Source organism: Colletotrichum siamense, assembly GCF_013390195.1.
Source record: "Colletotrichum siamense strain Cg363 chromosome Unknown KSG_Cg363_contig03, whole genome shotgun sequence".
NCBI classification, from domain to species: Eukaryota; Fungi; Ascomycota; class Sordariomycetes; order Glomerellales; family Glomerellaceae; genus Colletotrichum; species Colletotrichum siamense.
This window is the reverse complement of record NW_023501016.1, coordinates 4,519,864-4,545,210: the sequence shown is the minus strand read 5'-3', so window position 1 is coordinate 4,545,210 and position 25,347 is coordinate 4,519,864. Positions and strand designations below refer to the sequence as shown.

The 25,347-nt window shown below is 54.8% G+C and overlaps 8 protein-coding genes across 8 annotated transcripts; 3 read left to right on the top strand and 5 right to left on the bottom strand.

Annotated features, from left to right (window-relative positions):
• Nucleotides 1–77: 77 nt before the first annotated feature.
• CGCS363_v005177 (uncharacterized protein) lies at nt 78–725 on the bottom strand (the record flags this gene model as incomplete). The annotated part of the gene is made up of 3 exons (XM_036637026.1): nt 78–181; nt 240–314; nt 380–725. The coding sequence occupies 3 exons, from the start codon at nt 723–725 to the stop codon at nt 78–80; spliced, it is 525 nt and encodes a 174-aa protein (XP_036498050.1).
• A 4,657-nt stretch (nt 726–5,382) lies between these two features.
• On the bottom strand, nt 5,383–9,446 carry cyk3 (cytokinesis protein 3; the record flags this gene model as incomplete). The annotated part of the gene is made up of 2 exons (XM_036637025.1): nt 5,383–9,303; nt 9,372–9,446. 2 exons carry the CDS (start codon nt 9,444–9,446, stop codon nt 5,383–5,385), a joined length of 3,996 nt encoding a protein of 1,331 aa, XP_036498051.1.
• Nucleotides 9,447–10,680: 1,234 nt separating this feature from the next.
• On the top strand, nt 10,681–11,303 carry CGCS363_v005175 (uncharacterized protein; the record flags this gene model as incomplete). Its single annotated transcript, XM_036637024.1, has 2 exons — nt 10,681–10,719; nt 10,938–11,303. 2 exons carry the CDS (start codon nt 10,681–10,683, stop codon nt 11,301–11,303), a joined length of 405 nt encoding a protein of 134 aa, XP_036498578.1.
• Nucleotides 11,304–11,522: 219 nt separating this feature from the next.
• On the top strand, nt 11,523–13,581 carry svkA-1 (Serine/threonine-protein kinase svkA; the record flags this gene model as incomplete). Its single annotated transcript, XM_036637023.1, has 4 exons — nt 11,523–11,574; nt 11,631–11,698; nt 11,755–11,922; nt 11,977–13,581. The coding sequence occupies 4 exons, from the start codon at nt 11,523–11,525 to the stop codon at nt 13,579–13,581; spliced, it is 1,893 nt and encodes a 630-aa protein (XP_036498049.1).
• Nucleotides 13,582–14,053: 472 nt separating this feature from the next.
• RAI1 (Decapping nuclease RAI1) lies at nt 14,054–15,578 on the bottom strand (the record flags this gene model as incomplete). Its single annotated transcript, XM_036637022.1, has 7 exons — nt 14,054–14,262; nt 14,315–14,886; nt 14,941–14,948; nt 15,005–15,032; nt 15,086–15,117; nt 15,170–15,412; nt 15,507–15,578. 7 exons carry the CDS (start codon nt 15,576–15,578, stop codon nt 14,054–14,056), a joined length of 1,164 nt encoding a protein of 387 aa, XP_036498054.1.
• Nucleotides 15,579–16,141: 563 nt separating this feature from the next.
• Nucleotides 16,142–19,411, top strand: sec8 (putative exocyst complex component sec8; the record flags this gene model as incomplete). Its single annotated transcript, XM_036637021.1, has 2 exons — nt 16,142–18,714; nt 18,763–19,411. The coding sequence occupies 2 exons, from the start codon at nt 16,142–16,144 to the stop codon at nt 19,409–19,411; spliced, it is 3,222 nt and encodes a 1,073-aa protein (XP_036498055.1).
• A 244-nt stretch (nt 19,412–19,655) lies between these two features.
• Nucleotides 19,656–21,150, bottom strand: YTM1 (Ribosome biogenesis protein YTM1; the record flags this gene model as incomplete). The annotated part of the gene is made up of 2 exons (XM_036637020.1): nt 19,656–20,989; nt 21,054–21,150. The coding sequence occupies 2 exons, from the start codon at nt 21,148–21,150 to the stop codon at nt 19,656–19,658; spliced, it is 1,431 nt and encodes a 476-aa protein (XP_036498052.1).
• Nucleotides 21,151–21,757: 607 nt separating this feature from the next.
• cbc1 (Nuclear cap-binding protein subunit 1) lies at nt 21,758–24,320 on the bottom strand (the record flags this gene model as incomplete). The annotated part of the gene is made up of 4 exons (XM_036637019.1): nt 21,758–22,533; nt 22,588–23,662; nt 23,712–24,202; nt 24,251–24,320. 4 exons carry the CDS (start codon nt 24,318–24,320, stop codon nt 21,758–21,760), a joined length of 2,412 nt encoding a protein of 803 aa, XP_036498053.1.
• Nucleotides 24,321–25,347: the final 1,027 nt, after the last annotated feature.

The window sequence follows — 25,347 nt, the reverse complement described above, 5'->3', positions numbered from 1 at the left end:
GCGCGATCATAATGAACATACTTGGAATGAATGCGAATCCAGGCCGTAAAAGAACGGTGAAAGTTGGCTTGTGCCGCTCAGTAGCCACGAGGCTGTTCCGGCTCGGCCTCGTACCTCCAGTTGTCTTCGGAGAGGGCAGCAACCTTAGCCCGTAAACTCGCCTTCACGGCTTCGAGTAGCTCTGTGGGGATTAATCAGGACCAGCGCACCTCGGAGTCGTCAGATAGGGGTTAGCTTACCTTCAGGTTGCTCGCGAACGGCAGTGTGGTTGACCTGATGCTGCTTCACGGCCTCCGCAAGCCTCTGCCGCTCCTCTATACCGATAGTTAGCATACATAGCTCTATACCCTCAATGCAAAGCTTGAACGAAGCAACATACTCTTGCTCTCCTCGCGATCATCCAGCGCGGCCTCGTCCGCCTCGTCAAACACCAGCGTCGGCAGCTCGCCGAGTTCAATCTCACCGTGCTCATCGCGCACAACAATCTCAAGGGGCCCCTGGGGCGCCGCGCTGCCGTCGGAGAGCACATCGACATCAAGCCTCAGCGTCTCGGCCGAGTTGCCGGACGAAGAAGTCGGTGCCGTGGAAGCCATACCCGTCGGCGCATTCGCGTTTGCTGCTGTCGTGCCCGTCGGGCGTCTAGTCAGGCCTTGAAAGAGGTTGCGACGGACTGCGCGACGCGGGGCGCCGGGGGGAGGCGCCTGGCGCGATGTCCTGTCGGCCATCGCGATGGTTGTTTCTTTTTTTTTTTCTCCCTGAATGTGTAATTGCTTTTGCCTTCGCGACGGAATGTTTCGCGAAACAATTCTGTTAAGACGAAACAATTCTGTTAAGACGAAACAATTCTGTTAAGACGGTTCAATCGAGTATGATCCAGGGATGACGGTGGATGGGGGTTTAGAATTGGTAGGGATTTGGTTGGAACCTTAGAGCGGAGTTATTTCCAATGTAAATGTGAAAGCCTCTGTTTACTTAGGTGTGAGGTCGGCCGGGCACCGCGGTCGTCATTGGAGGGCCAGTACAGTACTAACAACGCTGTGTCATAGAGTATCCGCACTGTAATCTTCGCACCAGAGGGATGACCTTACCAGCGGACCTATCTATACCATACAAGCATAAACACATGATGAAAGTTTAGGTATGGATAATGGGCGATATGATTGATTTGAAATCGGGTAATCACGAGTTTCATAGACTCATGAAGATTTGAATCAGTTTGAGTTATTGAAGTGAAAGGATTAATAATATTGAATCATGTGATTGTTCTGCCAGTGTTCTGTTCCTGCATCCACCATTTGTCTCAGAGCATCTTCCAAATCCGACCTCTCCAAATCTCTCAGTCTGCGAAGTGACACAACCTTAAGAACTAAAAAAGTCCATCTTTGAATATCATCCAAGCCTAATTTCGGGAACTTCTCCCTACCGGGTGTGAATGCACTCACCCAGCTACTTAACAACCCTCTAGAAGCGAATTTGTTTTTGGTTAACCCGGGCGACGCCATGCCAAGATCCCACATCTGAAGCATAGTCGGCAAGTCCACGTAGACGGGCCCCTGGGCACTTTTGAGTATCTCGTTCTCTTCGCTTTCGAAAATTTGATTGTGGCCATTTTCGCTCCATGGAGCGGTTTTCCTCGTCCCCAGGAGTTTGTATCCCACGAAACACACAGTCATATCAGAGCCATACTCCAAGTACAAGTCAAGGAACGGCCTCCACTCTAGTCCACGAATGTTTCGTCTTGTTGTTCCGCGTTCTGCGATTCCCATCAAGAACGATGTCCAAGGTGTCCAGGATGGCGAGTACAAATAGTTCTCTTCAACCTCCAAGGAGACAATGCTGCGAATTTCGAAATTCGGTGATGCACTCCGCTCGAGTAGAAACCGGATCAATGCTGCTTGATTCATGGCCTCTGGCTTTTTGTGTAAGTAGCTTGCTTGTGGTGATGCAGCCCAGAGTATTAGACTGCTGACTTCGGCATCTAGATTGTGCTTGTGGACTGTGCTCTTGACATACTCAAATGCACCGTATCTCGCTGCAAGGCAGAGGCTAGCAGCATCGAGTTCGTTTGGCATAGAGGCCTCAATCCGCCATACGATCGGCCCCCAGCTAATTCCCTCAGCAAGTTGCCAGCTGTCAAAGCTCGAGATGGGAAAAGTCATCTGCTTCATCGACTCAATTTCTGCCGTGAGGTGATGATTGCCTATCATCTCTGCGTGAGCCGCAACATCTAGCATTCCGAAGAATGCTTCACGGCGATGCCAGTCATTTTCGTCGTCGTGGTTGTCAACGCTTCGATGTCCTTGACATTGAAATACCCATTGCTGCTCGGGGACGTGCTTCCTGGCGGCCAGCAGCCCAAGAGCTACACCTCGGTGAGGTAAAAAGTCTCCGGCCATTTTCTTTAGGTTCTGTACCGTTTCTGGCCCACGCAGGAAGTCACTGAACGTTCGATGAACGAATTGTACTTGATGGCAAAGGGGGAAGTTCCTGCCAGTGACAGCAATGTTCACCAAGCCTCGGCAGCGCCCATTCAGTCGATTTGCCATTACCGCACATATCGACGTCCCATATCTGCCCTCTGGGGAAGGTTGAAGCTTGCCATCAAGCAAACTTTCTTCATGTTCAGGATCGTCGACGAGGTTGTCGAGAACTGCGTGAGTGTACACCCACGCCGTAGGATTGTAACTGAAAGCACCAATTTCCATGACCAAGAATGTTCGAGCTGCTGCCTGTTGTTCGAGTTGGTCGATTCCATATAACATGTAACGAAACATGGAATCGATTTCAGCTGGAACGGCATCCAGCCTTTTGCGAAGTTGCGTCAATGAACAGCAATTTCCAATACCATGTAAAAGGGAGCGAATAACCATGATGACCCAGATGAATACTCCGTCAGCCTTCCCAATGATCGAATCGGTAAGCTTGTCGTAGTCGGAGCTGTCTTTGCTCATTTTCTGAGCTTCGACAAATCGTTCGTCGCTCGCAAATTGATCGTTCACCACCTTGAGTATATCTTCCTGAGTCAATTCGTGTAATTTGAGCCAATAACCATTCTCTGGCGCAAAAGCTCTCAAAAACTCATTATGGGGACGGCTTGATACGCAGAGCTTGACATCGGAAGCAGCACACCAGCGCTTGAGCTCTTTAGTGAGGTGCCAGTGATCCTCCTCGCATTCGTCGAGACCATCGATGAAGAAACACAATTTGTGCTTGCTGAGGATTTCTTGTCCACTCACAAGCTTCTGGAAGGCTACTTGAAGAGACTGTTTGGTAAGGTCGGATTCGTGAATCGAACCTTCAAGAGCTCTTCGCCATAAGTTGGGGAATATTTGTTGCGTTAAATCGGGCCTTGATTGTAAGACTTCCCACAAAATACTTCGATAAAGCCCCTCGGTGGTCTTTTGCTCTTTGGTTCCCGAACTCCAAAAGAAGAATTGGACCAGAATGATATCTTTAGCATCAGTGTTCGCCCAGGCCTCAAGCAATTGTTGCGTGAGCGGATCCTGGCTAATGTACTTCAGGAGGGTTGATTTCCCTGACCCAGGCTTTCCAGATATGTAGAAAAGTCCGTTTCCAGTCTGAAGCCAATCGAGAAAGTGTCCTCTCCAAACCTGTCTTTGGAGCTTCTCTTTCTGTGACTGGAAATTCGTCGTCGAACATTGATCGGAGTTCACGTCAATGCGATTTGACGATTCTACTTCTGGTGGTCGAACATTACTCTGCTGGCTGATAACACTAGCTTGCTCCGGCTTATAGAAAGACGACGACGGCGACAACGATGGCGACGATGTTTGAATATCCGAACCTTGTCCAAAATCGTCGTCTGGGTCATACAGAAGCCAACGGTAAGTTCCTCTGTGAGCCTTGACAACCAAACTGGACCGTAGTCGAAGCTCTGGGAACCAGAGCAAATCGGAAATCTTTCTTTCGGCACTGATTGTTGTCATTCTTTCGGAAATGTCCAACAAGGCCACACGGATGTCTTTTAGGATGTCTTCGTAGGAAACTGATGCGCCCTTTACCGGAACAGCTCGGTTGTCGTCAGCTTGCGAATGAACTAGAGAGAGCAATCTTTCGCGAATCTCGCAAAGATCCTGTTTCATTTCCATGACGTGGACCTTGTCCTTCGATCGCTGCGATTCAAGCCGAGCGTAATTCTCTTGATTTTCATCCCTAATTCTTTGATTAGAATGAGGCATATGCATACTGCAGTCGAGGTAGCCCATACCTTAGCATGGAAACAAGCTGACCCAAAATTTGGCTTTGATATCTACCCAACCTTTTTCCCAACCCTTCAAGCTTACCCTTGGTTCTTAAAGATCTCCAGGCGGCGCGAAAGCTGTCCCTCCGTGAACTAGGGTCTTTACCCTTGATCTTTTCAACCGTGTCTTTCAATTCTCCACAAGTCTTGTGACAATTGAGGACGAGCGTCTCCAACGCTCTGTCTTCAGGAGGCGCTGACGGCGACAAGGCTGGTGGGGACAATCGACTCATGTAGGATTTGAGGCTGTTCGTGATGACGGTCACATCTTCGAGCTCAGCTGTGAGACCCGATGTGGAATGATATATGTTAGAAGCATCACGAACGAGATTTGAAGAGAAATCGATGAACTGGAGCACGTTCGAAGCGAGACCGAGTGCCGCTAACGGCTCCATGGCTGTCTTTCATGGAGCAACTCAGGAAATATTGATGGGGATGTAGAAAGAAGAATCAGGCTGAGCGGTGGATTTAATGGGAAGTAAGCCACGTCGGTTTGCGCAGGTGATCTTCTGCAAGCTTGTAGCAGGGCCAATAACAAGCGCAGCAAGGCAGATTCGAAGAAAACAAATCACCTTGTCAGCAGTAGTCATTGGTTGCTATTGTACCGCATAGCAAAGAAGCTTCCTCGACTCTTTCTTGGCAGACGGATAGCAGAGGCAAGTTGGCAACACATTGGCAGACTACGAGAATGCCTCTGGTCAATGAGAGGGGGAGCACTACAACAAGCAAGCAATCAATCACAATATGAACGACCAAGTAGAACATCATAATTCATTGAACGAAGGGCATGTACTCGTCGAAATTTTTGTTTACAGAACCATCCTCGCATCGACATGCATGATTCCCATTACGTATCGTACATTAGAAGAGAACTCCCACACCATGATGAGTAGTAGACCATCAAGAAACAAAAAGCCGTAAGCCCAGGAACCCAAATAACCACAAAGAAAAGAAGAAGAAAAGACGCAACGCAATTTACAAGAGAAAACGCCGAGATATGCATGAGGTACCCCGAACCAAACCGTGTCATGACCGCTTAAAGCCCTTTCCCCTTTTTTTGCTTTTCAACATTGCCCTTGGAAGTTCTGCAGATACGCGTGGGAAAAAATTCAAGACGCTGCTCAACCAACGCAAACCCATTCGGCAAATACACACCAGCGAGCGGTGCGATCTGCCAAGACGAGACCTCTCCACACTCCCTTCTCCGAACACTTGATGATGGTCTCCCACGTACCACCATCGCTGGTTTCCTCATCGATCCCCCTGCTGCCGACACTGATTCCCCGGCGATCCTCCTTCCGCATAAGACGGAGAATCTTGCCACCGGGGGTCTGAATGGCAAGCTTTGCCGGTTTCTTCCCTGATGACCCGTTGCCGGAGACGTTGGATCCACTGACGTTCGACGCGGTCATACTCAAGGCTGAGCTGGGTCTCGCGAACGGGATCGGGCTTGCGCCTCCGGGGTTCGACGATGGTGTCATAGGCGACCCACTGCTAGCCAAAGAGCTAGGGTGCTGTCGGATCGCGAAGACGAAGGTGTTGTTCAAAGCCAGACGTTGGCATTGGGGCTGAACAACATAAATGTCGTGGCGTTGGGCGTGAGGTGTGGGATGCCTTGTCACGAACTCATAGGGAGGGTTCTCTCCCGTATGAATGATCGGAAGGGCGAAGGCCACCGGATGAGGGATGTCCTTGATGCTATGCATCAGGCCACGCTTGCCGGCATAAATCTTCAAGGTTCCTTGGCCTTCGTCGCCTGGAAGCAGAGCCTTGACAGTGTATCGTTTGATACCGTTGAACCATTCGGCTTGGGCCAGCGCCCTCTTCTTCACCACATCACCGCTCTCGAAAACGTCGCCGTCCACATCCCTCGTGTAGCCTCGGACCTCAACCTCTGCTGCAACCTCCACATCAGCTGGAGCGTTAAACTTGATATGCACCATCTCCAGGTCTTCTATGCGAGTCGCCGCTGTGTTATAGTCGACCATCTCGAGATCGTTCTTGAAGAAGGGAGGGCAGGCGCAAGGCAGGTTGAGAAGCACCTCGTGTGCTTGCGGAGGGCAGACGTGTTGCTGAGAGTGGTGCTCAGGGATATGTGTCCAGCAAATCTCGGTCGGCCTTGCAAGGAACCACCAAGAGTCAGCTGCACCACTGCCAGCACTGGAATAGAGATGTCGCCTTGGGTATGATGGACTAGCCATACAACAGTCCACCATACGCCATTCATTGTCGACCAATACGGCGTTCCACCAGTGGTTTGCCCGAGGCATGATGTTGTGTTCTGGAATCTCGCCTGGCGTCTTGAGGTACCCGCGAACCATTTCGCAATGAATGCCTACCGCGGTACACATCTCTTGTACCAGAGCAGCGTACTCTTCCGCACAAGCTCGCTTCGACTGGATTACCCGCCTGGTGTTGATCTCCCCCTCAAAGTCCTCTTCCCAGCAGATCTTCTCGGACACCCAGGTAAAGATTGCTCGCATTCGCTGGACATCGCTGCGGTACGGGCGACATACGTAGGTCGTCGCCAGAGAAACCGCGGTTGTCATTGGTGGTAGGCTGCTTATGAATCTCGAGTTCTTGTCGACTTGGGTGAGATTTAATGCCTGATAATCAATGGGATCTTCGACTGGTGAGCCGTCCGCGCCCTCGTCACCTTCAATGCCGTCATAGAGCTCGTCGACGGGGTTGAGGGCTGGGTAATCAAGCATCTGACAGCGATCTCTCCGTTCATTTCGTTCGTTTTTGCTCAGAGAGTTGGATCGATTGACATCTCTGCGGACCTGCACCCAGTCGACTCCATTCGCCATACCCATTTCCCTGGCTGCTTCCCTACCGAAGCCAGTGCTTCCCATACCGGTAATGTTAGAGATGGCATTTCCAGCGGGGGAAGCGACGTTGGGCATAGAGCGAGCGAAAGGAGACGACCGGGGCGAGTCACCGCCCATGGCAATACTACTGCGTCCGGAGGCGACTCCAGTCTTGGCCGTGTCGAGAAGCTTCTTGAAAATGCTTCTTTTGGCGGGCTTTGGAGTCACGAGCCCTCCAAGCCCTGGGTCCTCGAGGAAGCCAGCTTGCGATTTCGGACGAGCCACATCGGATGCGTGGCTGCTGTGGTAAGTGACCCCTGTGAAGGGAGTTTCCGGTCGTTCGATATCAGCATCACGCATCCCAAGGGCACTCTGAGCACGCTTCTGGGTCTTCCGAGCAAAGCTGCCGGCGCTTGTAGCGCTAATGGCGCCAGCTGAGGATCCACTCATTAAACTCCTGTCGCTGCTCTGGGTCGTCGAGCTCTGATTGCCGGACGATGCGCTGGTTGAGTTGGTCTTGGTCGTAAAAGTCCTGTTCAGTACGTTCCGGCCAATATCGTAAGCCGACTTCCGCCCTCGAAGCTTCCTCTCCTCCGGTCCGCCCATGGATGATTTCGGTCTCTCGTAAAGTGCGCCTTTCGGGGGCGGCTTCGGTCCCTCGTCCTCAAGGTCAGCCATGCTTGCGCTGTGTTGATGCATTTTCTTTAGACGGCTTTCCATACGCTCGACGTAATTACTGAGTTGAGGCAGTTGCTCTTTGTCTTCTCGGTGTCCGCTCTGTCCGTTCTGATAGGATTGATCGCGCGAGGATCCACCGCTCCAAGTCTCGTATCCTTCGTCCTGTTGTGCTATACCCATGGAAGTCAGGGGTCGCTGGTAAGTATTCTTCCTTCGTTGACGGTCATTGACCATATTGAAGGACTCAGGTGACCACGGGTCCAATGCTGGGTCCGGTGTCGGGTCTCGAGGCATTCCTAGAGCATCCAATTGCTCTATCACGCCGTCCATAGCTTCCCGCAATGGCGATGGGGTCATATGACTGGCTGATGGGGAGGGTGGAGCAGGAGATGGCATCCGTTGAGTTTGAATCGCTGGCGGTCTGTGGGAGTATGACAAGTGCGAACCATGCCTGTCCAAAGGAGGATGCCGGTTTTCGTACGAGGCGTTCGAGCCTTGACGTACGAGATCTGTCCGCTTATCGTAAGAGCTATTTGACCCATGCCGCGGGTTGAAACGATCTTCGAAGGAAGAGTTGGACCCATGACGAGGGATATCGTGCCGACTGTCGTAGGACATGCTCTGCTTGTGTCGCGGCGCACCCACGTGCCGATGCGGTGGGGGTGGTGGAGGCGGGGGGGAGTCAACTTTCCCTTGGGGAGGTCGGTACGGCTTGTAGCTGAACGAAGGGGCTGGCGAGGGATCTCTTGAGGCGTGATGCGGAGGTATGGGCGAGGCCCCTCTGTCGGTGTTGTAAGAGTTCGCTCGTGATCCATGACCATAGTCGGGAACGGGCGTTCTCGCACGCAAGTCGTGATCAGGGTTGGGCGTTCTCGCCCGATGGTGGTCCACAACTGGTGTCCGGGCTCGGTGGTGTTCAGGAATAGGCGTTCTGCCACGATGATGCTCGGGAACTGGTGTCCTGGATCGGTGGTAGTCATTTACCGGAGTGCGTCCTCTTGGAATGTACTGCTGTGCGCCGTCGTTGAAGGAGTTGCCCCGCGATACGTAACCGCTGGGCTGAGGCGTTGTGTATGCTCGCATTCTAGTCGAGGCAGTTTCATTGAAAGAGTTCTCTCGTGAGAGGAGGGCAGAAGGCGCCGGTGATCGGTCTCTGAGCATTGAAGGTGCCGGAGAGCGATCCCTCCTGCTGCTCTCTGGTACCGCGCTGTGAATGGACTCTCCCGAGTGCCCTCTAGGCCTTGGGTTGGGGTTCGTTCGGTAAACCTCGGGCTGCTTCGCTGCGGTGTAGTGCGGTGCCTTGGCGTACGCTTCGAAAGGCTTACGGAACGTCCTCGATTTCTGAGGTGTGCTCGGGCTGGGCGTCTGGTCGGGTAGAGGACTTGCAGACCTCGTCGTCGGTCGAAAATCGGAGGGAAGCACCTCGACGAAGTTGGACGGAAACACGCCTACAGTCCGCCTGTCGCGCCATAATCTGCCTGTCCACCATGAACCATCGCCAGCATTCAGACATTCAATCAAGTCGCCCTCGATGAAGCCGAGGTCTCGCTTGCTCTGTGGTGAGGAAAATAAAGTTAGCCATTGGGAGCGCGTGTGGTAAACAACTACTTCTGTTTACAGACCTCTCCTCCCCATGAGTAGACAGCCCTGCACCAGCACGGAAACCGCATCGGCAGAGGCGGCGGTGCTGGCACCATCTTGGCACTTTGATTTCAAGATGCCGGTTGTCGAGTGGTGGGCGATCAGTCGGTGGTCGATGTCGCGGAGTTCGGTTGCGGTTGCGGTTGCGGTTGCGGTCGCGATGTCCAGTACACGGCTCGTGCTGGATTAGGCTTATCTGACGCGATCGTGTAAGTTGCGACGGGCAGTGGGCGCCATACAGCAGGGCGCGCGCAACAAGACGAAACTGGCTCAACCGCGGAGGAGGGGAATGACGACGAAGTTTCAAGCACCCGTAGCGAGACGAAGCGAGGACGGGGCTTGGAGGTCTCGTGGGAAGATGGCTTCGGACGAGGTGAGGAATGCAGCGGTCTTCGCGTGCACGTCGACAATGACCTTGTTGGAGTGGGTAATCAGGAAATCGGAGTTGACGTGAGATGGCAAAGGCAAACGAGCCTGAAAGTCGGACACAACTTCCAAGAAGGGGATGCGGTGAATGTCAGTGCCAGCCGGGGTGCGGACCCGGGGCAACCAACAAACAGAGGGGCTCGTCGGCGGGGCAACAACTCCAAACACCACAAGCGGAGGCAGAGGCTGGCCAACTGTGCGCCGGGGGGAGCCCCACCCGCGGCCATGGGTCCTATCAGGACGCGGTAAAGTCGCAGCAGGCGACAAGCTTGTAACGGGTTGCGACCTCCTGTGCGGCTGGCGCATCTCCACCGTCGACTAGCGGATCCCGCCTGGCGAGCAGCGCTAAGCTCCATCAGTGCGTAGGTCCTCAAGAGTCAAGCCTGGAGTCGCAGCATCTGTGCCCCCCGGAACCTTGGTCTTGGTCAGTCACCGCCTGCGATACCGTGCAAGGTACGACGGATACCCGACAAGATTGCTGGGTTCCCAGGGTTTTGCTGACGATATCGCTCCCTTGACGTGGGCCTTTGGAGAGCCGTCACTTGCTGAGATACGCCCCGGTCCCTCCCTCCTTGCCTCGCCCTTGCAGATTGTTCCGCCTCAAGTTCCTGTCTCCCAGCAGCCAGCGCCAGCGAAGCCAACACACCAGAGGGTCAACCTTGGGAAGCCACTGGGTCACAGACGACGCTACTGATGGGCCCTGCATGCCAACTCAACGACTAGACGACACTGGGCCGTCTAAGGTATCTGCAAGGCAACCTGTCTGCATACTCTGGATACTCCATCACCGGCCTCGACCAAGAACAAGACATCAAGCACACATTCAGAGCGACGTAAAGAGGGTCACGTCCACTGTCCACTGGCATGCAAACGACGCAAGCACACGACAGTCGGCCCCTTCTCGTAGGTCACAATCACATTTCTCTGCCGTCGACATATCTTGCTTTTAACCTACCTTACATCCATCAATCCACCGCTCCCACACTTTCCGCCTTTTTCCTCTACCCTTTTTCCCTTTCTTTTGTTTGCGATTCACGATGCTTCAGAAACAACGGCTTCCCACCGGCACTTTTTCGTTTGCTTTTCTGTATCAAGATCGGCTGACTCGCCCCGGCTCCTAGAACCCTGGTGCTAAATTGCGGTTCCCCGGAGCTCCCCCAGCTATACCAAAACGGAAGAAAGTAAACAAAAGGGCCCGAGCTTTGCGACGACCCAAGCCCACAGAACCACCACACAACCGCAACCACACCGAGGAAAAAGATACACACAACCCGGCCACAAGACACCACACGTACCGCAGAGAGAGCACGGCGTCGTTGACTACCGTACCTGGACCTGGTCCTCGCCCGCCCTGGCCCTGGGATACCCGAACCAAGTCGCTGCTCTCCCAAGCAACCCCAAGCAACCGAGCCACCGACGATCCGCTTGCTTCCTTTGACGCCATTATTGCCTTTGTCCAGTCTAAAATACAAGCCAGGCCGTCCTGACTGACAGACGACAGCCCCGTTCCCTGGATACCCTTTTCTTCTCTCGAAACTTTCTTCCAGCACCATCCTGCAAGCGCAAACCTCTCGCTCCCTCACCTCCCTCCGTTCTCGGGCTCCAGGGTTGAACACCAGCTCCTCCCTCTCTCTTGCTCCATCTCTGCCGGCGGAATCGATTGAATTGAGATTATCAGCGTCGCCATGACGTCCAGATCGGCCGCGATGGCCGACGAAGGCGTCGCCGAACATTATCAGGTCTTGGAGGAGCTTGGTCGTACGTTGTCTGAATACCTGCGAACACTTTGTGCATGCGCGCTGACAGGACTCTAGGTGGTAGCTTTGGAGTCGTTTACAAGGCCATTGAGAAGGCCACCGGCGAGACCGTCGCCATTAAACATGTGAGCCACCCCCATATTTACATCCTGATGAATATCGCTAACCCGTGGATGCGCAGATTGATCTCGAGTCAAGCGAAGATGACATCCAGGAGATTCAAGGCGAGATCGCAGTGCTCAGCACTTGCGCAAGCTCATTTGTCACCCAATACAAGGGCAGCTTCCTTCGCGGTCACAAGCTCTGGATCGTAATGGAGTATCTTGGCGGTGGCTCATGTCTGGACCTGGTATGTCACTCCGAGTCGCAGCTTATCCTTATCGTCTAAGCTAACATTCCTCAGCTCAAACCGGCCAACTTCGCCGAGGTCCACATTGCCATCATCTGCCGAGAGCTTCTCCGTGGTCTCGAGTACTTGCATGCCGAAGGCAAGATTCACCGAGATATCAAGGCTGCCAACGTCCTGCTCTCCGAGTCAGGCAAGGTCAAGTTGGCCGACTTTGGTGTCGCTGCCCAATTGACCAACATCAAGTCCCAGAGGAACACTTTCGTCGGAACCCCTTTCTGGATGGCACCCGAGGTCATCCAGCAGGACGGTTATAGCTTCAAGGCAGACATCTGGTCACTTGGTATTACCGCTATGGAAATGGCCAACGGCGAGCCTCCTCTGGCCCACATCCACCCGATGAAGGTTCTTTTCCACATTCCCAAGAACTCTCCTCCCCGTCTGGAGGGTGCCTTCAGCAAAGACTTCAAGGACTTCGTGGCGCAGTGTCTCGTCAAGGATTCCGACCGCAGACCATCCGCAAAAGATCTCCTTCGTCACCGCTTCATCAGGTCTGCCGGCAAGATGGAGGCTCTTCAGGAGCTGATTGCGCGCAAGCAAATGTGGGACGCAAACCAGAACCGAAAGTCGCATACCATCTTCTACCAGGAAACACTTAACACCATCTCTGCTAAGGACGACTCAGATGAGTGGGTGTTTGACACGGTCAAGTCGATGGCGCCTAGGCGGCCGACTGTTCGGTCTCGGAAGCCGTCCTACTTTGCGGCGGAGGAGGCCATGCGCCGCCTCGACCTCAAGGACGCTCCGCTCGGCCCTTCGTCTCCCGCTTCCGGTACAGTGCGCCGGTCGACTGTGCGCCGCCAGCCCTCAAGTCGTCAAGCGTCTGCCACACAGATCCAAGCCAACGGGTCGCCTCGTTCTACCGTCGCGAGAAGACCGCTCCAGCCAGACATGTCGTACGGCAACTCTGGTTCTTCCGTACGACTGTTCCGCCGGGTGCCCTCAAACGGCTCCGTCACTGATCCGACGGATTTCTCTGAGTCGGGTGACACCGCTGTTGGGGACGAGAACAGAGCACCGATGAGAGGCGCATGCGTGGAGCCAAACAGCAAAGAGGGCATGCTGGGTCGGCGGCTGTTCAATAAGGCCATCGACCCGACACTCGCAGAGCTGCACGCGCAAACGTCGGGTTTGCAGAAGCGGGAGGCATTGGCCAAGCTCACTGATGCATTTGCTCTCCTGGACTCAGTCGACCCCGAAGGAGCCTACCACGTGATGCGTAACTTGATGTCGGCAGTCTCTCAAGACTCAAAGCTGAACACGGCATTGATTCCTCAGCAGTCGATCAAGATTCCATCGGATGGCACACCGCAGGGCACCGTCATCATCAAGAGCGCTGCAGCAACACCGTCATCTGGTGGTAGCCCAAACAAGTTGGTGCTTGCGTCGAACAACCCGCATTTGAAGAGCCATAGGAGGCGCAACGGCTCGTTTGCAACGCCCGAGTCGACCGAAAAGGAGAAAGAAAGAGAGAAGGCAGCCATGGAGGCCAAATACCCTGGTCGCCCAGCCCGACCAGGCATGGAGCACTGCAACCAACTTTCAGACGTGCTCTACGGCAGGTGGACTGAAGGTTTGAGAATCAGATGGCCAGCTGTCTAAAACTGGCTACAAGATGGGCTACAGGCCCGAAAGAGATGGCAGAGAGAGGTGGCATATCATTATTCACGAGAAACGCTGTATGATGAGAGTGTATGACCACGTCCCAGCATACGGGTTTGAACAGTACACAAAAGCATTGGGAGAGAGTTTTCAGTTCAGCATCGGCAAAGTTTTCGACATTCGGGAGATTGAGATACCGAGATACCGGGATTGGATTTCAGTTTTTGACGACGCAGATGGATGGACTCGGCTACGTGGCTCTCATGACTGATGATATCTACACGGCTGATCCGGGTTTGTCTTCGTCGCATAGGGTGGCGTTTTGGTAGTTTTGTGGTTTTGTGTTTCGGCAGTAGGTAGATACCTAGGTAACGTCAAGGTCTTGAACCAATAGAATAATCGCGCGAAGTCGAGTGTTCCGTTTATGCCTTTGTGATGACAGGGGTTGTAGTTACTAGCCCTCGGTCTGTGACTATGACTCTGGTTCCGGCTGTGGTTCATCCTCTGGTTCTGGTTCCGGGGCGGTGCTCTTCATGGAGAGCTTGATTCTCCAGTTGATGAACTCGTCCGTCAGAATCTCTCCGTGCCCGGCCTCCTCGATCCTAAACACCTCTATCATAGGGCTTCCGGGCCGCCTGCGTATCCTCCAGACTCCGTCATCGTTGACAGTCTGACGAAGCCCTGCATCCGTTAATAACAGACCTCTCTGTTACATTTGAGGGGAAACACTCACAAACAAGGAACTCGGCCGCAAAGTTGACACACATGTCCCCGTTCCAATTCGCCCGTCCGCGTCTCTGGACTGTATCCGGGATCTTCTCCGTCTCAATCTCGTCCACGCTGGTCAACATCCCGTCGCGGCTGCGGAACCCGACAATGATCTTGGGCACGCCCAAAAGAAAACTCTGGATCCAGAACTTCATCAGCTTGCGGTGGAAGTTATCCACATCGCGCTCGTCGCGGATGGCGAGGCTGGTCTTGAGCTCGACCCAGTTCGTGGGGGCGCCCTGTTTGGCGGGCTTGGAATCCCAGACGGCGTCGACCTCGCCGCCGATGCAGATGGTCGTGGCGCCGATGCCGGTGCGCACGACGGAGCAGTACTGCGCGTTGTTGTTGACGACTTCGCGCGGGCGGTTCTCGATGTAGGCGCGCGGGGTGTCGCCCCAGGGCGCCGGGAGGGTCGCGAGCGTCTCGAACTTGTAGCCCCAGAACTGCATCACCTCGGGCGGGATGGGGCCGCGGCGCTGTTGAGCGTTTTGCTTTGCTTGGGAGGCAACTTTGTATTCGTGGTTCTCTTCGATGAAGCTGGGAGGGGGTTAGTTAAGGGGGTTTGAGGTTGGATGTGGTGGTTTGTCGTACATGCAGTCCTGGGTTTGGTCAGCCTTCAGCTCAGATGATGTTTTCGGGGGGGCTTGTGAGGTACTTGGTATAGTGTTGCGTTCATCTCGAAGCTGTGAGGACGTCAGTGTGTCTGAAAAGAAGATGAGTCTCTGCAGCAACTGACCCGTCTCGGTCTTCGAAAGGCGATGCCATGATCTGAGATCTGGTTAGTGGCTTGATATTAGAGTGAATAGGGGCTATATCTTACCTTGGTCATCATACCACGCCATGTGACGATCTGAGCGTCGATCTTCTGCCCCGTCTCTTCTTCGTGAGCCTTGATGGTCTTGAGTAGACTGCCGAGATGTTCGGCCTTAGAATCGTCATGCTTGATGAAGCTGTCGTAGCCATCTGAGAGGTCAACTCCTAAGGGCGGCGTGTAGTAGTATCTCAGTGACGAGTCGCCCAGGTGGAATTCGTGTTTATCATCGTATGAAAAACATGCAAACTCCTGAATATATTGTTAAAGAAGGTCCCAATAGGGCGGAAGCATCGAAAAAATGAGTCCATCAGGTATGAGCCTGAAAATCCGATTTACTACTCACTTTTGGCCGTTTGACTGGCTGACTGGCGCCATAAAAGCGCCCAATAGGCTGGATAGAGAATTCATTCGACATGATGGCGAAATTGGTTGGGGTCCTGCTATATTATCATCGAGAACTTCAATAACCCGATTTTCATATGAAGCTTCTTATATCTTAGAACTTGAGATGAATGACATTCGGTCGGGTGTGCCGGTCGCACCGTGAGTGGCGGGAGGTGTCAACGGAGCATTGCGGCGCGTTCACGCGGTTGGTGGGGGCAGGTGGGATGAGTGAACAATCCGGGGGTGGTGGGGACCTTAGCTGACCTCGACCACTGAAGCGAACCACTAATAGGCCTGGACGAGACCCAGACAGCAGTGAAACGTGCATGCGGATGGCTGGACTGGAAGCACCCGAGCCCCTAGCTGCAGCTGCACGGCCAGCACCTCGATGTCCGCCTTGGCTTTACCCAAATCAACCACATTTCGACATTCCAAGAGCCGCATTTCGAGATACGTCGCGACAACACAGGCTACGATCGCCCTCGCACGCCTTTGATAACCTGACATACCCTCGATACCTCCAATCTCGACGACCGCGATGCGAACCTATCTCCGTCCGACCGTATAAAGCGCCCAACTACCACATCCCTCAGAATGTCGAATCGGTACGGCGGCGGCGCCTACCGCAACGGCAACGGCTATGGCAACTTTGGTCGCCGCGAAGAACCTCAAGACTACGATCCCTACGCCAACGGCTATGGCGGCGACAGGGACAGAGACAGAAGCGACCGCTACGCCGTTGGCTCCCCGCCGATGAACCCCCGATCACCATCCAACTTCCGAAACCCAGGCCCCCCGCCCATGCGCAGCCGCGAGCGCATCCAAGAGAGCAACGCCGAGCGCCAGATCGGCCAGGTCCTCGAGCACATCAAGCAAGAATGGCCCGCCATGTGCCAAAACGACTGTGTTCCCGTCCAACTCGCTCTGCAGCTCCTCGACAGCAGCTCCGTCGGCCGCGCACACGACTACCGCAAGTTCACGGAGGCGCACAACTACGTTGAAGACTCCCTCAAGGGCATCGTCCACGAGCACCATCAGGGATTCAACAGCTCCATAGGAACGTTCCACAAGATCCAGGGCAGCATCCAAGCTTCGCAGAAGAAGGTGCGCACGCTGAAAGAGTCGCTGCTGACGTCCAAGGTGAGCCTGTGTACATCGGACCCGGAGCTTAAGAAGCTCTCGGCCGCATCGCAGGCTTACGACGAGCTGCTTACGACGCTGAACGAACTGGAGGAGTTGAGGCTGGTACCGGATCAGTTGGAGGCGAGAATCTCCGAAAAGAGGTTCCTGAGTGCGGTGGAGGTGTTGCAGAATGCGCTGCGGAAGCTGCGTAAGCCTGAACTGGATGATATCGGGGCCCTGAGCGAACTCCGGGCTTATCTAGCCAACCAAGATGGGGCTCTCATGGATATCCTGGTGGAGGAGCTTCACGAGCATCTATACCTAAAGTCGCCGTACTGCCAGGAAAGGTGGCAGAATTTGGCAAAGACACAAGGTGCTTTCAAGGAGGGTAACTACGAGGCGATTACTATTGCTCCTTTCCACCAAATACTTGACGCCATGGACTTTGAAGGGAAGACGGCCGAGGATCCGGCTAAGAACCCAGAAGCCGATACGTTCTCGTATGTGTCGCTACTGGTGGAGTCCTTGAACAAGTTGGGAAGATTGGAGACGGCCGTAGACACCCTCAAGCAGAGGCTGCCCGTCGAGCTCTTCACCATTGTCAACGAGACTCTCAACGAAGTTGACCAGAGGCACCCCAGCTCGCTTCGCGGCGGCTCTACCAACACCCAGGGGCTGCACATCTACGGCAACCGCGAGACTCAGATGAGGGCTGACGTAATTTACGACCTGCTCTGGACGCTCTTCGGCAAGTTTGAAGCGATTGCAGAGGGCCACCGCGTTTTCCACGAATCGATCAAGGCGCTCATCCGTAGGGAGGGTGCTGGAAACAACAGTGCCTTGCTGGGAAGCTTCAAGGAGCTGTGGAACCTATATCAAAACGAGATCCGTTCTCTACTGCACAACTACGTCACAACGGACGCCGATGTCTTCCAGTTCAACTCATCGCCCAAGCCTGGCGCCAACATCAACGGCAAAAAGGATGCTTCTAGGGAGAATCTCTTCAAGTTTTCCGAAGGCGACCCCAAGGCGGTGGATATGACAACGGAGTACGAAGCTCTCGAGGGCATCATCCGCGCCGCTGTCCCCGGCTTGACCGACACGTCCCGCAAGCCTGGCGCCGACAAGAAGCGAGCAGCGATGGACGGCGTCAGCTCCAAGAGGGGCACCACTGCTGGCTGGGAGAACAAGCAAACACAAGGAACCTACAAGTCCCTCGTCGAACCCAGCGTCTTCAACATGAGTCTGCTATTACCGCCTACCTTGGTCTTTCTGCAGAGACTCAAAATGATCGTCCCGCCAGGCTCCGACCTCGCCACCAGCACTCTGACGTCGTTCCTGGATAACTTCCTCGTCAACGTCTTCCAACCTCAGCTCGACGAGACGCTCGGAAAGCTCAGCGACACCATCTTCGGCGAAGTCGATTCCTTCATCCAGGACCAGGAATGGACCCAAGTTGCCAGGCGGCCCGTCTTCAAGGGTACCACGGCCTTCTTCGCCGTTGTCACTGCCTTCTGCCGCATGCTGAGCACGATCCCACACGACCAAGCTCTCAGCACGCTGATCATCACCCAGATGATGCGCTACTACGACCGCTGCTTCGGCTGGTATAAGTCTCTCGTCAGCAGAACCCAAGTACAGGCTGGCGAGCCCACGAAGCTGCGCATGTCAGCAGGCATGGCTTTGGAGGAGGGTGATGTCCACGAGACCATGAAGCAGCTGTGGACCTCCGACACTCTCGAGCGCGAGCTCTTGGAGAAGGAAGTTGGTCTGCTTATTGTACAGACGAATGAGAAGCGCATGGAGCTCGCAGACATCATCACAGACAGAGATACAGTCTCCTCTCTCTGCCTGCTTTACACCAGCATGAAGTGGCTTGCCGTCAAGATCTCAAGCCTGCGCCACATCACTCGCAACGACGCAGACTCCTCTCGCCCGGCTCTCAACAGGGGCTCAAGCAAGCGTTGGACTCTCATGAACGATCCCAGCAAAGCAACAAACGAGGACGGTCCGGTGTACCTCCCCATGACACAAGAGACAGTGCAGTAAGTCTTCCACCTTGCACCCTGATAACATTTGCTGACCCAAAGCAGAGCCTTTGATGGCATAGTTTCCTCTTTTGAGGAACTGGCCGGCACCGCGCTCCTGACCCTCCACATGGAGATCCGCACAGAGATCATCTACTCCCTGCGCACCGCCCTCTCACCTGATAAGGCGCCCTACCTCCTGGACCAAGAAGTCACGGAGCCAGACCCGGAGATTCTCAAACTGAACTCGGACCTGATCCTCTACGACGAGACGATCGCCAAGTACCTCCGTGCAAAGGAGACGGCGTTCATCCGCACCGGCCTCGGCCTGCTCATCAACGCGTACCTCGTCACCAACGCTGCCTTCGTCTCGCCCATGAACGCAAAGGGCTGCGGGCGCATGCAGCTCAACATCCTCGTCCTCCAGCAGAACCTGAAGAACGTCGAGGAGGGCGTCGACCTCGGCCGCGCGTCAAACTACTTTGCGCTCTTCGACAAGGGCCCCGACGCCATCGTCGACAAGGCGAGGGAGGACAAGGACAAGGACGAGCACGCCGACCCCAGCGACACCTTCACGTACGAGGAGCTGAGGACCCTGCTCGAGCTCTGCTTCAGCGAGCAGCTGGCGAACCCGGAGCGTGGAATCGCAAGCGCTGCCAAGAGGCAGATGGCGGATAAAATGCTGGGGCTTAGCGAGTACATGTGGCAGAGCTAATGAACTTCAGTGTCTAGCGGGATGAGAGGTTAGTTTTGTTTGGCGAGGAGTTCAAGGGTGCAGTATGTCAATTATAGACAAGAGACCACGGCCAAAATCTTTCTGGAGATTCTTATTTTTTTTCGCGGGGGGTATTATTCTTTGTTGTAGTCTATAGCTATCTCTTCAATGCCAAACTTTTCCCAACCACTTATACACATAAAATCAACATTTTTGTTCGCAACACCCCTTTCTACACACCTTCCTAAGACGAAACGAGATCCCTCCCCCTGTTGATCTGCACCTTCTTATCCTCACCACCGCTAACAATACCCCAGCTCTTGTCCCACGCCAGCCCAAACACCTTGGCGCCCTCGCCGCCCATCGGCACCTTCTTGCCCTTGAGCCACTCGCGGGAGATGGTGTACACGGCCTCGCTGACGCTGCCGCCGCCCTCGTCCTTGGTCGCGGGCCGCACGCTGCGCAGGTCCCAGATCTTGACGGTGCCGTCGTGGGACGCGGAGGCGAGCGAGTACTCGTTGTCCGGGCTCGGCGCGAGCGCGGAGACCATGTTGGCGTGGCCGCGCAGCGTCAGCACCGAGGTGGCATTCGCGGTGGCGCGCGGGTCGAGCAGGGTGACGTGGCGCGCGGCGGAGCCGGCGGCGACCAGCGACGAAGCGCCGCCCATGGGCGCGAGGCAGAGCAAGGGATGCATCGTGGTGAGGGTGCTCACGACGCTGCCGTTCGTCAGGTCGAGGGTGCGCAGGGTGTGGTCGGTGGAGGCGGAGTAGGCGACGGTGGGGTCGGAGGGGTGGAAGGCGACGGCGGTGGCGGAGGAGCCCTCGTGGGCGGGGATCATGGCCTTCGCGCCGCGCTGGGGGACGGAGACGGAGGAGCCGGCGGCGGTCTTTGCGCGCTTGGCGGGGAGATCGTCGGCGTCGACCTCGGGGGAGTCCTTCTTGGAGGCGGCCCAGAGGCCGACGCGGCCGTCGGCGGAGGCGGTGAGGAGGCGTTTTGAGGGGCCGTGGACGGCGAGGGAGTTGATCATCTTCTTGTGGCCGTGGAGCTCGAGCGTCGGCTTGAGGTCGCCGGAGAAGCGGTCGGCGGACTCGGTGTACTTCCAGAGGATGACCTTCTGGTCGAGGCCGACGGAGGCGAGCTGCGTCGACGAGAGGAACTTTGCGTCGGTGAGGAGCTTGGAGTGGCCGCCGGCGCGGGCTGAGGCGGAGGTGGCGAGGCACTGGCCGGAGCCGTCCCAGATGCGGACGAGACCATCGTAGGAGGCGGAGAGGATGCGGTCCTGGCCCTGGGGGAGGGCGTCGCCGGACCAGATGCCGGCCGGGGAGGTGGCGGATAGGACGTCGACGGCCGCGACCCAGTCGTCGTGCTCGAAGGAGGCTTCGTAGACGGGGGGGAGCAGGGAGCGGACGTATTGCAGGGTGATTGTGGACTCGAAAGAGAGGCCGTTGGACTGGAGGTATTCTTCGAGGGTCGTGCGGAGGAAGTTTCCGTTGACGAGGAAGTCGAGGGGCACCGGGGAGGAGGTGTTGAGCATCGACTCCGAGTTCAATATCCTCGAGAGGCCATATCGCTTGATGTCTGTCGGGCGAGGGGGAGTTAGTTTCTCATGCCATTGGGACTTGGTGTCGCTGGTGCTGCAAACCTGCGGGCACAATCAGTTGCCTCTTGCTCTCGTCGAGCTGGAGGTCTTCATGCGTCGTTGTGAAGTTGACCTTCACCTGGGCCACCGAGGACTCCATTCTGGGCGATTGGCACCGAGATGCCTTCGGGCTGTCTCTGTTGAGAATTGATGAGAGCGATGGGTTTCTGGTTCTCGATATGTAGGGTCTTCAGCTTCCTTCCGAAAGCGAAAGCTCGTTCGTGCGTTTATTCGGCGTGTGCAGTTCGTCGGTTGGCAAGTACTGGAGCAAAAAGCCGACGGACCGTTCTCCATCTAAATTTTTTTGAAGATGGCTGTCAGCCTTGCAGAAATCTTTAACCCCCGCTGTAGTGCGTCGCCCAATCAGTGACGCAGCGCAAAAAGTGCCTGCTGCTAGGCTGGGTACTGCCCCGCACTCACCAGCATCTAGCGCCAAGGGTGTGCCAGTGGGGTTTTTTATTTATTTACTTTACCATTCAGGTCCCGTCGATTCGAGAAATTCCAGTCTCTCGTATTATTTCGCGTAGGCAGCACCGAGTTTGCGCAGAACGAGATATATGTAAGCTATTTAGCAACCCCGATCTCCCGTGGTCAGAGCTTCGCCTTGCCAATCCCAAAATCAATGGCCCTTTTTTTTCTCGGTAATGTTACAAATTGCAGAGCTGTTCTTTAGTCCCCAAGTCCAAGTATGGTTATTCTACCGTGAATTAGACAGAGGCGCTTTCTCCTCCAGATGTCTGGTCTTTCGAAGCCTCCAAGATAAAGGCCTCTTCAATGGCCGCCCGACGTCGGAAGACGCGCAGCCAACGCTCGCCCCAGCGCCGGAGAAGACTGTCGCGCTGACCCGCTCCGTCCATCTCCTCCATCATCTCGTCCTTGCTACCAGAGGCCCAGCTCACCAGAGCATCCTCCATCGCCTTGAAAAGGTCACGCATGGCCTTGACCTCTCTCTCCTTTGCCTCATCATCTGCATCAGCTTCTGTCTGCAACTGTCGGACGCGACCTGTGACCTTGGCGACCGTTCCAAACACAAGCTCGAAGACATGGGTCTGCGCCAGAGAGTCCCCAGATGACTGGCCGTTGATATGGTTGCTGCTCACTAATGCCCAGTCAATGACTGAGAGAGGCAACAAGATTGAATAGTTGAGAAGCTTCTCCACGATGGAAATAGCCACACCAGGCTGGGCAGCCCAGTATGACATGACTGCGGTAATGATTTGGGCCTTAGCCGCCTCAGACGCCGCACCCACGTCAAGGAGCCGATCCTTGGTTCGTTCGATGCATGCCAGGACATGGCTAAGAGATTTCGACCCTACCCAGCAGACGGCTGTGACGAAGACATCGGTGCTAGTCACCAAGGGGTCCAGGTCGTGCTCTATGGCAAGCGAGTGAATCTTCTCAATGATAGGCTGGAACTCTTCATCTGGAGCTTTGCGTCTCAGAAGTGAGGCGATTTCACGTCCCTCGGCCGAGAAAGGGGTGCCTTTGTCCTCGGTTAGATTCATGAATGGTGGGGAGGTGATCAGAGGGTACTCACTTTCGTCGTTGAACTTGAAGTCAGGGACGTCCTTCTCCTTATCCGGGCCGATAAGAGGCTGGTACGGCTCAGGCAGAGTGCCCTTGATGCGCTGAGCAAAGCTCAATCTGATTTCCTTGTCCAAGGCTCCGATAATGAACGCCTTCTTGGGGTGGATGTCAGGTAAGAAAACGTCATCGACCCACTCTGTCCACTTCCAGGTGAAGCCAAAGTTGCTCAAGTGGTGAGAGAACCAATCGACAAATCTCTGCGAGAGCTCAAGATCCAGTCGGCTGGAATTGCGGTACATGTGTCGAATCGCACGGCCCAAACTGGGCGCAATCGCGGCCGGCGCAATCTTGCAAGCCTCGGTCAGCACGGAGTGGTAGTAAACAAGCTTATGCTCAGGCGTGGGAAGCTGGAAGAGCTGTGAGAAGACAGCGTCGACGGCGACGTCCTCAGGCTTCCATGTCGACTTGCCAGACTCTATGTCGCGCAGCCTGTCAAAAGGAGTGGCTCGCTTGACGAAGGTAGTGTCGGAAAAGTAGCAGTCGAGATCAATCAAGTACCTAGCAGTAACATTGCGGTTGTAGTCCAGGATGTTGATAGTATCAACCAAACCATCGCGAATCAGTGAAGAAGCAATGTCTGTGACAGGAGGTACCGACCCAACTTCCTGGGAGCTGTACACCGAGAAATAGACCTCGGGAAACAAAGGTCGAGGTCCAGCAATGATCTTCTCGGGAACAGTAATGGCTGGCAAGGTGTGCTTGGTGGCATTGTCAAGCTTTTCTTGGGCTTCAATCTCCTCCAGCGGTAGCTTCCAGGGTCTGGGAAGGCACGAGAGTTCCCAGTTATTCGCAGCCTCCTGGTGAAGCTGCTTTTGCAGCAGGGCAATCACACTCATTGACCCAGTTGGCTCATCTTTCTCCGCAAGGTATGGGTCGATCAGCGCTTGGAGCGCATGGGGTTCGGAGGCGATGATGTCGGTCTTCTCCATGAGATCGGCTGCCTTCTGCTGCCACTGTCCGGGCGCAGCAGCCATAATGTAGGGAATCGTAAAAAGAATAATCTTGACAAGCTCTGTGCCAATTGTCTGCGGACTATTAGCTCATTCTCTTGTCGCAAGTGATGGAAGGTCCTACGTCATCTGAGCTTGCAGTCTGCAGGTCTACAGCGCGATTGAACAGCTCGTCCAACACGTTGAAAATTCCCTCGCCGTCCAAGGAGCTCTGCAAACAAGCCAGGAGCTTCAAGTAAAGCTTCACGTCTCTCCATTGTCCGGCCTCGATCTTTTCCTGAGTCGCAGCGCTGAGCTTGACGAGGATCTCACCCACAATCTCCGGCTTGAGGGTGTTCACCAGGAGGATGACACCAGCAACGAAAGGCGTTTTGAGCGGCTGCTCCAGCGCAAGCTGAAGAACGAGGCTAATAAAGCTCTCGCGCAGCTCCGTGTCTTCGGTGTTATCAGCGACTACGTGTGCGATGCTCTGGACTTCTTCGTGCCATCGTCGGAGAGGAGACTCGGCAAGGGACAGCAGCTGTCGGCGAACCCTCACAGGAAGAGGCGCGGAATCGATTCTTCGGCGCTGCTGTCGGTGATCGTTGTCATCATCGTCTGTCATCGGCAAGAGGCCTGTGGTGAGCTTCTGGTGAAACAAGACAGGGGCGGAAACAAGCTTACCTCTGTACCTTCTCTTTCTGTTGTTGTGGCCACCGCCGCCGTGATGGCGTCTGCGCTCGTAGTCACCCATTGTGTATCTCAGTGAAGGCTGCTTGCGATTGTCGAAAGCAAGTCTGAGTCTAGACGGGTTGGCGGATTGAAGTGAGGCTTTCCGTACGGGCTGCAGCCTCGAGAAGACGGGATCCACGTCAAAAAGTTACAGAAGGAAGGCGCGAGCTTCCCCTGCTAGCTGAACCGTCGCGCGTCAATTGACCCGTTCAATGTCACCTTTGTGGTAGGCTTTGGTGCACTGTTGCCTGAGGCAGAACATCAGGTGGCCCTCTCACCTTTCGAGGACAGCTCTCCCTGACCACCCCGACATCGCCTCACTCAACAGGCTCAGGCAAGTACCGCTACACCCAGCTACAAATGCAATCAAACACGCATCTGCATCACCTCTCATCCGAACTTGGGGAATCTTGAGATTGCCTCTGGAAATGCACGTTCGCGGCCAAACACCACATAGAATCCGAGTGACAGCCTTGCATTGATCTTACTTGGCCCCTTTGAGCCAGTTCATAACGACAGCAACATTCTTTCCCACCCTTTTTAATTGACCTGCTTGGCTCGCCATCATTGCGTTGCCATGAATAAACAGAGAAAGCTGAAATCTTTTTCCTTTGGAATCATGCCTAAAACCAAATCCAGACCTACCGCCCACGATCCCCGACTTATGGGAGCGGGCTTCCCGACCCTCCAGCCGCCCTCCAACATCCATGAGAGAGTTCAAACCTACAACAGTATATGTCCACCACGCATCTTCCGAGTGCTGACAAGCAAGGCGGCCTCGCCGGACCATAATAAGCGATGAAAAGACGAAAAAGGGTAGGCCGGACCGTCCAGACAATCGCCTGCCGTAGCATGAGGAAGCCGTTTTTCGTGAAGAATGAGGGGAGGACAATGTGAGAGCCATCTCAGGTCATGCACCAGAACGTGGTCTAGAACGCCGTCTCCTGCGAAATGCAACAATGCAGCCTTCCATGGAAATGGTAAGCAACATGATGCACAACCCGTAGACACGCCTCGATGGGCCAATGTTTGCCTATCCCTCTTCTCCG